This window comes from Helicoverpa zea, chromosome 5, assembly GCF_022581195.2.
Source record: "Helicoverpa zea isolate HzStark_Cry1AcR chromosome 5, ilHelZeax1.1, whole genome shotgun sequence".
NCBI classification, from domain to species: domain Eukaryota; kingdom Metazoa; phylum Arthropoda; class Insecta; order Lepidoptera; family Noctuidae; genus Helicoverpa; species Helicoverpa zea.
Window position 1 is genome coordinate 7,116,215 of NC_061456.1, and position 12,442 is coordinate 7,128,656.

A 12,442-nucleotide genomic window follows, 5' to 3' on the forward strand; every position below is an offset into this window, starting at 1 on the left:
GTTCCAGGGATCTTCTAACTAAAAGACCATTGCTATGTACTAGTAGATAAGTACCATTGCTTGCTGTTTTCTACTGTACTTAATACTGACTGCACCTAGATAAATATTTATGTATTTTCAACCATATGTACATTTTACTTTAAAAAACTATTCTATTAACTAAACTAAAAAACTAAAACTAAAAGGCATCAAAAAATTCATCCCCATCGCTGTCGGCTGGTAGCGTGCTCAAAAAGCTGGCAGCATTACCTAAGCATCGATAAATATGTTTTTTTTTTTTATATGAGACCTATAGCCGTCTACAGAATGCATTACATAATGAGGGTCCATACTTTTCCTTATCTCATTTGCATCTCAACCCACAAACAATTGTACTTGGAAAATTAGTTAAGACGTGTTACAATAGCTGTATCCCTCACCATCGGTACAGTTTCAAATAAACGTTACTCATGCAAAAAGTTACCGCTGGGTATAGGTGGCAGGCAGTAAATCTTTATTTTAACCTTAATTATCACTAACTTATATTTTAACATCATACAGAACCACTAACTTAGCATAAAATATGCGAAGGTAATATTGTTTGGTTATTAAATAATTGTCTCCTATATTTAAACGATTTGATAATAGATCCAGTCTTAATGATATTCCGGTTGACATCGAGAAATTTATGTATAATCCAAGGTTACTCTCGCGTGTCAATACCCTTAGAAGCTAGGCGCGGTTTTTTGTGAACCTCTATTTTTATATAAAAGGATAAAATTTTTATGGGAAGGTACCTGTTTGTTTCTGACATTCGTACAGATCTCAGCAAAAATGAAATTCTTGGTGAGATAATTTTAATATTATATCATTAAGAATTTCTCCTATATTTTGGAGACTTCTCTACTTTCATTTAAAGAGTACAATTTATCAGCAAAGAAAGTATGTAACTGAGTAATTAACTATCTTTTATTTATTTTGTAGGTACTTGCTCTGTGCGTGGCTGCTGCCAGCGCCGCCAGCTATGGCTCAGGACCCTTCGGAGTCTCTGGCTTCCAAAAATACAACAACTACAAGACCTACGAAGCTCCCGCGGCAGCTCCCGTTGTTGTCTCCGCTAAGGCCGTGGCCTCCGCCGCCGGCCCAGTGCTAGCCCCCGTCGCCGCTCCCGTCCAGGCCGCCAACGCCGTCTACTCCGCTGCCAAGACCGTTGTCAATAAGCCCTACCAGGATGCTGAGGCCGCCATCCTCCGCTCCGAGAATGACGTCAGCCCTGACGGTTACAAATACTTGTAAGTACTAATCAATTTACTTTCCTGATAGATCATCAGCTTCTTACTGTTTTACTATTGGGCTTCTTGCATCATATACGTAGAAGGAATGTACATTAATCAATACCCAGGCTGTGAAGAGCATTGGCAATTTCAGACGTTGAAGCCTAGGTTTCTCATGATGTTTTACTTTGCATTGATTAGTGGTCCAATGTTAACATATCGATGCTTCCGACAACAAAGGTCGTAAACACCAAAATAGCACTTTTGGTAATCAACGAAAAACAAAAAATAATTTCGTTTTTGGCTTATATCTTTTTAATTTTAAAAGTTGTAAAATTGTGTTCTATACAAGAAATACGTAAAATACGTTGGTGTTTCATAATATATTATTGCTATTTATGTCAAAGCCTTATTTTAAAAGTTAGCTTGGACATACACCCCAGAAGATTCAAGAAGTTGGTATTTACGACCACTAACAAATCAATGGAGAACGATTTGTCTAACGGAAGTTAGAAGTATGCACCAGTTTTTAAATACAATAGTTCTGGGTTTGGTTTTAAAAACCATATACTGAAATAAAAATGAGTGTAAACACCACGACCTGATGCGATGGTATGTAACAAACATGGAAATATCTGAAGCAAATAATGAATTTAAGACTGTAAGTTGAGTTTTCATTACTTGTAGCAAAAAAATAAAACACAAATTGACATAATTGTGTCCTCAAACACAGGCACCATGTTTGATGACACCACCTTCAGACTCGCCGTTTGCCTCCGACTAGGTGCTCCATGCTGCTCTCCTCATTGCTGCCACTGCGGGGGGAAGCTGTCAACAGCCTCGGTCACCACGGCCTGTCGTGCAGCCGGAGTGCCGGCCACATACCACGACATGCCAACATAAACGACGTGATCCGTCGCGGTCTTGTTGCCGTCGGCGTGCCAGCCGTACTCGAACCAAATGGCTTGGCACGCGACGATGGCAAGAGACCAGACGGCATGTCGCTATTTCCGTGGAAGGTGGGTAGGACTTTAGTGTGGGACGCGACATGCGTCGACACTCTTGCGCCATCTCACCTTCCCGGAACTGCATGTTGTGCTGGCTCCGCCGCTGCACAAGCAGGGAACCTCAAGCGGCGCAAATATAGTAACCTTATAAGCTTTCTCCCGCGGTTTCACTCGCGTCCCGTAGCCGGATGGTGACAAAAAGTATCCTTAAACCTTCTCCCTGGTCTAAGTTACCTCCCCTCTAATTTTCAGCCAAATCGGTCAAGCCGTTTTCATGTTATGTCTTGACAACGGAAATCGGGTTTCATTTTTATATATATAGATTACATGTTTGAGCCATTTGGGGTTGAAACTCTAGGGCCGTGGGGTCCGAGCGCCCACCTTCTTGCCAGGGATATTTCCCAGCGCCTGGTTGACACTTCCCGGGACCCAAAGGCTTCGCACAGAGGTTGAGCATTGCCATCCAACGTGGCAATGCCGCCAATCTTTTGGGTACATTACCCAGTGACAGCGATGAGGAGCAATTTTTTGATGCACTGTATTAGTTTTAAGTTGTATATATATATAAGTTTTTTTTTTTTTTTCAATTAATGTAAATATTTTGTGAATAAACAGTGAATCTGTGGATTGTAGATTCTCCAAGACCAAGTGACATTACGACAACTGTTTCTCAGCAGAGCTTACGTTTTAAAAATGATTGTAGGGTGTATTTACCATTAATTATGTCTTCATGTTTTTACGACCGACAGCTGCTTGTACGTTGTATTATACGACCTGCACGTTTATTCGGTTCTAAGCAATATGAGTTATACATACCCTCTTTTCTTAAAAAATTTTGATTATACTAGTAAAAATTTTGGATGTAAAAGTATTTTTTTAGACGAATATTTTTTTTCACATTTTTAGAACGACGCAGCGCCAAAAATTGAGTAGGGCTGCATTCTTAACTCATTTTCGCCAAAATGGCGTTTACGACATTTGTTGCCGGAAGCATCGATATTAAAACATTGAACTTATATGTACATCAGTACATACTTGCCTGGATTTGAACCTTTAGGTACACTCGTAAATCACGAGAGCCACCACTACTAGATCCAAGCTGACACCAAGTATAGCGACAGTACCGAAATTGAAGGTTTATTTCATATATTGGTTATAATTCCAAGTTTTTGTTCTTATTTCCAGCTTCGAGACCAACAACGGCATCGTTGCTGAGGCTGTCGGTACCACCAAGCAGGTCGGAGACTCCGTCGCCGTAGTGAGTATACTTTCTATACTATGTGTTGTTTTATGGATATTCATTTTTGTTTTCTCTTAAACATCTACGAACACGAAATATAACGTTTAACTATCTCAGTATTTTCAGTGCTAATATTTTATGTTTCTGCTACAGGTGTCCCAGGGTACCTACAGGTACGTGGCCCCCGACGGTACCCCCGTTGAGATCGTCTACACCGCTGACGAGAACGGATACCAGCCCCAGGTAATAACAACTAATTTTTCATAAATTTTGTGTCATTGGATAAAAAGTAAAGTTAAAACATGATTAGTAAGATCTTTAATATCAGACAACGTACTGTTTGCGAGAAACATGCGAATTAAGAAGGTTCTAATTGCATTTAATTTTTTCAGGGCGCTGTCCTCCCCGTTGCCCCCCCAGTACCCGAGGCTATCCTCCGCTCCATCGCCTACAACGCTGCCCACGCTTCCCTCAAGAAGAACTAAACTGACTCGACGCCACAAAATTGTGTTTGCTGCCGATCCCAACACCTGATTACGGACAGAACACAAAAAAAAACAGAATGTTGATGTTGTTGCAGTAGAAAATTTTTAAGTAAATAAAGGAACTGTGCCATATTTTTTTCGTTTTTGTTACATGGAAAAGCCTTGATTGAAAATTGAGTATATAAAATCAACATTTAACTTTGTACCATCTCAAACTGTGTGATATTAAAAGCATTGTTTGCTGATAGTAAGTCTGTATAAACTCTTTGTGCAAATACAATAGTAAACTTATAACGTTCTGATAGATTTTCTCTTTTCACATTATAGGTATAGCTTGTGGCACATTATAGCAGCACCGCAACAGCACGGCTCCACACCAGCATTTAAGTTGTCATTCAATTTAGAGCATTAAATCGTGTATATTATAATATATTTCGTAATGTCAATATGAAAAAGCCAACGGCGAGCAGTCAGCGTCCTTGCCGCTTCCACACAACTCAACTCGCCGCCCGCGTGCTGCAAGCGAGCGGTCCTCATGCGTACAGCGACAGCAAGGTTACACCTCGCGGCCGGCGGCGTGCGGACAGCGCGTGGTTGGCGCGCTGGCAGCTAGCCGTAGTCTTAATTCGAGGCGACGCCGTGCTGCTGCCGTGCTGTTGCCGTGCTGCTATAATGTGCCACAAGCTTTTAACACACAGCTAGAATACATTTATTGAATTTAGTAGTAAAAGTAAACTACTAAACAGAAAGTTATTGGAAATAATAGCAAGAAAATGTGCAAATCTTCACCACACGTGTAAAACATTGTTGCAAACTATGCATCCTATTCATTGATGCCTATCTTGATTATATTATATTTACTATCTTGTATAATCTATTTTATAAAAAAATAATGGTTCAATTTGTTACTGAAAATTAATTTTACTTATTACAAACACTGTTTTATTAGAAAGAGTATCGCAAAAGAATCAAGGTGTGTATTTAAAATCTGGAGTGTTTATCTCAGTTTAACATAACTCTAACTTACCGCCAAATCAATAGCTTATTTAAGTATATTTCTACGAAAGTTAGGATGTTAAAAGGTGATACATAAAAGTGTTACAAGTAACAGCATCGATACTAACCTGTAAAGTAAATACTTGCATTAGTAGCCTTATGTTTTCAGGTATTGCCTAATTTTTCTTACCTTAGAAAGAAAAAAAACTCTTTATTTAGATTATGAGGTGACAGTTTTGAAGTTATTGTGAATAAAAAATAAATGTAGGTACAGATTCAATCAAGTACCTAAAGCTAAATTGAAGAGCGTAGCTCAGAACGGCTGCAATGAAAATAACTGACTATGCATAGAAGTAGGACAGTGAACTGCAATATTTAACAAATTGGAGCATTTATTTGCATTCATACATAATGCACTACTTTACGTCACGCGGTTTGGGATGCATTCATTATAAAAATATGAATGAAATAAATGCAGTTGAAAGTTTAAGAGGTGAACAATCTGTGTTAATTATATTCATAATTAAGAAGATCATTCACCTGGTGCATTTGTCTACTAATTAATATTTTGTATCACTAATGATGTTCTCATCTTTGATCAAAAGTAAATAATTAAGACTTACGGTCAAGGTAATTTGTTAGAATAGATGCATTCAAAATAAAAGGTTGATTAATAAATAAATCAATTCACACTATTCAAGTAATTAATCATTGTGGCTTTTTGTTAAAGGTTTTTAATAAATCAAACGCAGTTCAAGGGAGTTTTTGAACTCACTGTGGAAGTAGCGACATGAAAAATATATAAAAAGTGGTAAACTGGTAATGTCCTTGCGACGCTGCATCCGAAATAAGCTGCAGAAATGCTCTTACAGAAGAGTTAGCAAGAGAAATATAGGAGAGCCATCTGCTCGGTCGATACGGATGCATTCCAAACTTGGAATGCAGAAGGTTCCTAAAATTGGTGGATTAAAACTCATGGGAATGGTGATGATACGTACGCTTATACAAGCAGGGGTTATTACAACAGCTTGCATACGGGTAAAAATGGTTCTACAGGCTCTATGTATAATATAGAAATGTTTCTGACGGTTAGGAACAAGAATGTCTATCGAGGAAACTATGTGAAGGGAGAAGGTTGATGAACTGTTCACCTGATTGAGGACATCCCAGACAATGTGCTGCGAGAACTGAAAACTGGAGAATTACGAGGGATGTTCTTTCAGAGTAGTACTAAGAAACATGGAAAACGAAACTATCTTTTATGAACCCCGGTTATAAAATTTGAACACTGCTTAAAATACCCTATTGGTTTATTTCGGTAGCCATAAATGTATTGACGATGACGTCAATTTGAGAACCAGTTTAAAATTAGATATTAAAATATGTAGTACGAATTGGTTAACAATAAATTTTCGTCTTTTATGTGTGGCCGAAACTAAATCAGTAACTGGCGGATGACTTGCTTACTCTGATTAACCTTGAGGAAAGTTTTAAAACTTCTGTTAGATTACTACAGTAAAATTGGAACATGTTGTTGCATATTTTTTTTATACTATGTGAAATCAGTTAGACTGTTAGTTAGAATCAACTATGAGAAAATCTTTGAAACATAGTCCTAAAATAGGTATATATAAGTAGTCGGCAGATATTATTAGTTTAAATAGTTAACTTGCAAGCTTTCACTTTCCAATACTAAATTTTCCTTAATAGGGTAGTGTCCAGGGTCGAAATAATGAAATAATATTTAGTCCGCTTTTTAGATAATCAAAAAATATCGGATATGTATTTTTTCTTATTTTAATCAAACATAAAATGACAAAGACACAACGCTTCAAAAATTAGGAGTGGGGGGCAGTTACGTCGCAGAATCCTGAAAATTGTAGCAATTTGTGACGTCACACTCAACTTTAATACGCTATATCTTAATAAGTTCTGATCCAATTTAAAAAAGAAAAAATACGTATCGCTTAATTTTGGACAATCTACAAGCCGGACTAATTATTATTTTTTAGGAAACTAGCCTATTCATAGTACAACATTTAATCAGCTCTATATCCACTAATTCAATTAAAATACTGCATAATTTTACCTCCTCCAAATCATGTTTTTAAATGCCTGCAGAATTAATACAGTTTGATTATTCACAAAAGCTTTGCTGATATAGCTTTAGCAGGCGCTTTATTTTTAGTCGAGTTTTTCCTCTATCAACTCAATTTGGTTTACTAATGAAATATATTTATATATAGTGGTTTTTAATGACTTTATTAGTTTTGTTATAAGTTGTTTGAAAATGACAACTGACTGCATTCATTATAACTTCTATAGTTCGGCCATTCAGAGAATGCGTTCCTGACACGTCGCGATTGAACTGACGACGTAACTTTGCAATGGCGTTGCAGTTACGATAAAAATATTTTTGCTGGTTGTTTACCGTTTTAACAATTGAGGAGCATTAAAACAACATTATTATATCAATAATCAATGAATGTTATAATTTTGTGCCAAACTGAGTGTCAAATAACTTGGTAAACAATATTTTTCTAAATCTATACTGCGCTATTACAAGGTTATGTCAGCGGTTTATATTTTGTAGTGCTGTGCTAAAAATAACAGGCAAGTATCGTAATCTGTTCTTATACAGTTATAATATAAAATAATACGTTTTGATTTTCTTTTTAAGAATTGGAAAATAATGGACTATAAGACTTAATTATAACGTTTATGAAATATAAAAATAAAACTATGACCAAACCGCATTTTTATACTTAGATTAAAAATGGTAACCCCAAATGGCGTTATGGGCCGCCATTTTGTGACGCTAAAACAGTCGTCCGTTGTCGTTTCGTGCGCATAGACCACGTTTTTCAAGTGTTTTCGATCTGTTTTTATTTGATTACCCGGCTTTTGTTAGACCGAGATATCAGGATTGATTCTGTTATTGATAATAATATAATTATACATGTAGGCGAAGATGATGATGAAGACACCACCTCCTCAAGCAAATCGGAGTCTGATTAATATTCTGTTCGCACATTCAATTCAATGTACTTGTAACAAAGAATAAATAAAACAATTTTATTATATGAATATTACCTTTTTTTGGTTTCCACTTAAATAACTAAAATATAAAACAAATGATTCCGCCAATTTAAAACGAAAATAATCTTAAAATAATGCGGCGGTTCATTTTGAAGGAACGGTAACGAACTCAGTGTTATGTTGTGCCCATCACTAGTCGTGACTAACTGATAGGTGTCAGGAACGCATTCTCTGAACGGCCGAAGTATAGTAGTGAGTATATTTATCGCAAATAATAAAGGACTTATTTGTTTAATTCATATTCATATTCTTTATTTGCATTCAAATTGCATTATTTAAGCAATTATTCCTAGCTAAGTACGATCTTATACTCTCTCAGACCTCATGTATAAAGGGTTTTTAACGCCTGTGAATATCTTTCAGCAAATATTATATCATACGTCATGCTCACACCAAAAAACTTTTAGAAGGGTTGAGTCAAAAAGATGCAGATTAACATGTATTAAATTTGTATTATTTTAACTAATGAATTATTAAAATTATGAAGATGACATTTTATATAGAACAGGTTAGTTTAGTATTGTGTAACCAAATGACTGAATTTGACTGCTTACGCATTTGTTTGCGCCTTCCTAGTTATTTTAAGCTTTATCAAATCAACACCATAAATTCTCTGCCTTTGTATTATAATAATTATTTTGCAGGAAACAATGTTTTAGCTAGTCTCAAAGGAACAGGCGCAAGTATCGATTGATCACAAGGTTAAGCAACACTTGGGGCAATGGTTCCGTTGATGGATAATCATATATGTATATCACAACGAGTTCCTCCATGTTTCAGGAGCCATGCTTTTGTGGGTCCCTGCGGTTATTTGAACATATTCGGCAGCTCTGACTGCTAGGTTTGTCAAGGGTTGTCGTGTTGACCGGGTAACTGGTTTGAGGAAGTCAAGTTAGGCATGCTATTTGAAAATCACTGCCAAGAAAAGGTTAGGTAAAAGACGATGAGGAGATTTAAACGAATTGATATTACTAAGAGTAAACACAAACCCTTTTGGTAACTTATTAGTTGTAAGTAATCACTGATTGTTATACAAAAAGCTCTTTGTGCGTGTCGATTCACACAGTTGTGCATTTTCCCTGTCATAAGTTGTCAACCTGTCTAGTTCCTGGTGGATTTAAAAAAAGAAGTAATGAATCCATTGTAAAATGTAACCTAAAATTGCAGGTTTTATTTCTGTCACAAGTTGCTATTTTTGTAAAAATATTAATTCAGAAATATTAATTGTGAAAAAATTAATTCAGAATTTTTAAAATATAATTTGCATTATTTTATTATATAATTAAAATCGTTCAAAAGTTATGCATAACATTGCACCTACTCATATAAGCATATAGGTAAATCCTGGTAGTAATGTGGTACAATCAATGCTACAGCTTAGCATTTATATAGTGAATGCCTAGGAATATGATTACAATTATGACTGTGCTCCGAGGATGTCTATGTCATAAGCAATAAAAACAACATGTTAATATGTTTTCAAGAGAAAATTTGCATGCTACAAATGGAGGTTGCGTCAATTAAACAGATAGTTTATGTGCAATTGATAATTTAGTCATAATGAAGATGACAGGATGTCCAATTATGCATCATCGGTGTTAGAATGTGATCGTACTGATATGTCACACTGTTGTACACACCTACATTTAAATAACTGGCCATGCCCATAAAATCAAGCAGACCGTCACATGCGGCTGCATTTAATAATCCCAAAAAAGAGTGACATTTTAGAGGGTTTTTGCAAGAATAATCGGATTACAAAGAGCAAAAGTTTGACCTATGACATAATTTGATAATTATGATAAGTATTTTTATTTCTAATTCTGCAAAAAAAAAACAAAAAAAAAATAGTAATATAGGTCACTTGAAATGTAATTATTTATTAAATGTGATTTGTGTGAACTTGAATAATAAATTATGTGAAAATGTGGCGAATTATAACTTTTGTTTCAGACTGTTTCATTGATGATTCAGATCCAACCTATTATTTAAATTAACTAAACTTTGGAACGAACTTTTTAGAGTTACGTAATGCCAATAGGTATAACCACAAAATTTGGAACCAGACAATTATTAATGGCATATTTATTGAATCCAACCGGATCTCATTTACAAAAGACATTAATTAACAATATGAAAATCATTTTTATCAATAACTGAATCGATGACATTATAGGTGTTATAGCAAAACGAAGAAGATGAATTAAATAACTTCTGTATATTGGTTGGATTGCACACAGTACTACTATTTTCAGTTCACACATATACAACAAATTACATAATATAAAAAATAACAAAAAAAAAATAACCAGATTATTTAACTCCCTAATAAAGACATTAAAATAACAGCCCAATTAAATCGGCGTTTATTAAATGACAATTATTAAGTCTACACTAGCTCGCGGTTAAATAGCAACTTATCTACTCCTTGAATTAATAGGTGATAAATAATGAAAATTTAATAATTACATTAATAGCTATTAATAGTTTTATAATTCGATTACAAGAAACACCTTAAAATAATTAAGCTTGAGGATCAGGTGTCATTTGAGAAAATAGCGATGAAGATATAGGTCATTAAAATGTTATGCTATTTAATTTTAAAAGAGCAACCAGTCTAGGTTTCATTATAATTAATTTAAAAACCTATTTAATTGTAGGTACCTACTTCCTGTAACCATAATATAATTATCAAGTAGGCTATTACTACAATTGAGGTACGTACCATATGCACGGTTCGAAAAACTGGGACACAAGAAGAAGAATGTATTCTTTTGTTTTTTTCATTCTAACGCGGATATTGAGACCCTTTAGCCGGCAGTAAACCAAACAACATATGTAAATGAGGATGATACCTATTCGGAAAATGAGAGAAACTAGTTAGTATTATAATTGGATCAATTTTACTACCGGCATTGAGACAAATGGCCTCGGCGAGGTGCTGCAGTATATCAAAGTATGGCCATCTAAAATACAATATTGTGATTCGGATCTTATTAAAACATAAAATTAATGCACAAAATAACGATTCTCAAAGTCTAGAATGAGTTGCATTTTTTTTAGAAACATGAGTATTTTTCTTCTGTAACAGTACTAGGCTGATTTTCGACCATATAATTAAAAAGTTTTTGAAATGTGTGCTTTTCTGAAAATGTAAAAAATATTTTTCTATATGATAGATCAAAAGCATTCATTTCATAACTTTTAGCACTATCATGTTTATTCTAACGAATGGGTTACTAAAGATTTATAGCTATTAAATAAGCGGTCATAGTTAAAAACATTATCATCACTTACTGTCCTGCAGTAAAATATTGATATTAACCGCATCTAGTTAGACTGGCTAGGTGACATACTTGGGAAATAATAGGGCTTATGCCAAACGATGTAAGAATCTACTACCAGTAATTATAATTAATAATATACCCCAAAATACCCCTATCATAACGCATGAAAATAAGGTTTGAACTATAATAAAAGATTGAGGTCAAAGGAGGCTGCTGAAACCCACTGAACCGCATGAGTAGTTATTGGTTTCTGCTAACCAAAATTAGTGTCTGTCTCCGAAACCATGTTGACTATGTTTTCAGGTAAAGAAATTAATAAATGAATTACCGTTGACACTCCGCTAACATGGCTTGCGGCCTCTGATTTACTTCGTTGGTAGTTTTGAAAAATAAATCAATTTATATGATTATAAACTTTTAAAAGATCTAGATCATTCTCATAAATAATGATTATAAACCCCATATAATACGCTTATGATTTGATTAAAACATTTGCGAATAGCTAAGTCCTGTTAAGCGTAAGCTGAAAAAATGACTATCTGCGACAGAAAGCAAATCTAAAATTGTAGTTTTATAATGACACCTAACAATGATTTCATCTAAAAACGAAATCAAAAGATAATCTGGCAAATATTCGTCAAATGAAACAAAAGTAAGCTTTTTTATGTGTTTTGCTTAACACAAATTCGGTTTAGCTGGAGGCAAAAAAAAACCTTTACATTGTTCTAAGGTGACATAATATTTATGACAAAATGAATCTCAAATGTCAGTAAAGGCTTCTTCGTTACGCACCACACCTAGACTTGAAACAAGTAAATACAGATTGTCGAAGTTTTGAAAATACAGTTACTACAATTTCAATTTAAGTATTTCGAAGTAACAGTACCAAAACTGCCTTAATTTAAATAATAACATTAAAAATAAAAAAATAATTTATTAAACTGTTGTTTCAAGAAGTAATTTTCAGGGGTAATTTTAACACTAGTTTGACGGTCTGAAATTTAAATCGATAAGAAGATATTAAAATAATAACTATAACGAAAGTTGTTGACTTGTTTTAGAAGTGGTGGTATAT

The 12,442-nt window shown here is 34.7% G+C and overlaps 1 protein-coding gene across 1 annotated transcript; it reads left to right on the plus strand.

The window, feature by feature from the left end:
- The first annotated feature begins 679 nt into the window (after window positions 1-679).
- On the plus strand, window positions 680-4,117 carry LOC124630684 (larval cuticle protein LCP-17-like). The gene is made up of 5 exons (XM_047164650.1): window positions 680-825; window positions 964-1,271; window positions 3,446-3,518; window positions 3,654-3,743; window positions 3,893-4,117. Exons 1-5 carry the CDS (start codon window positions 814-816, stop codon window positions 3,983-3,985), a joined length of 576 nt encoding a protein of 191 aa, XP_047020606.1. The 5' UTR covers window positions 680-813; the 3' UTR covers window positions 3,986-4,117.
- Window positions 4,118-12,442: the final 8,325 nt, after the last annotated feature.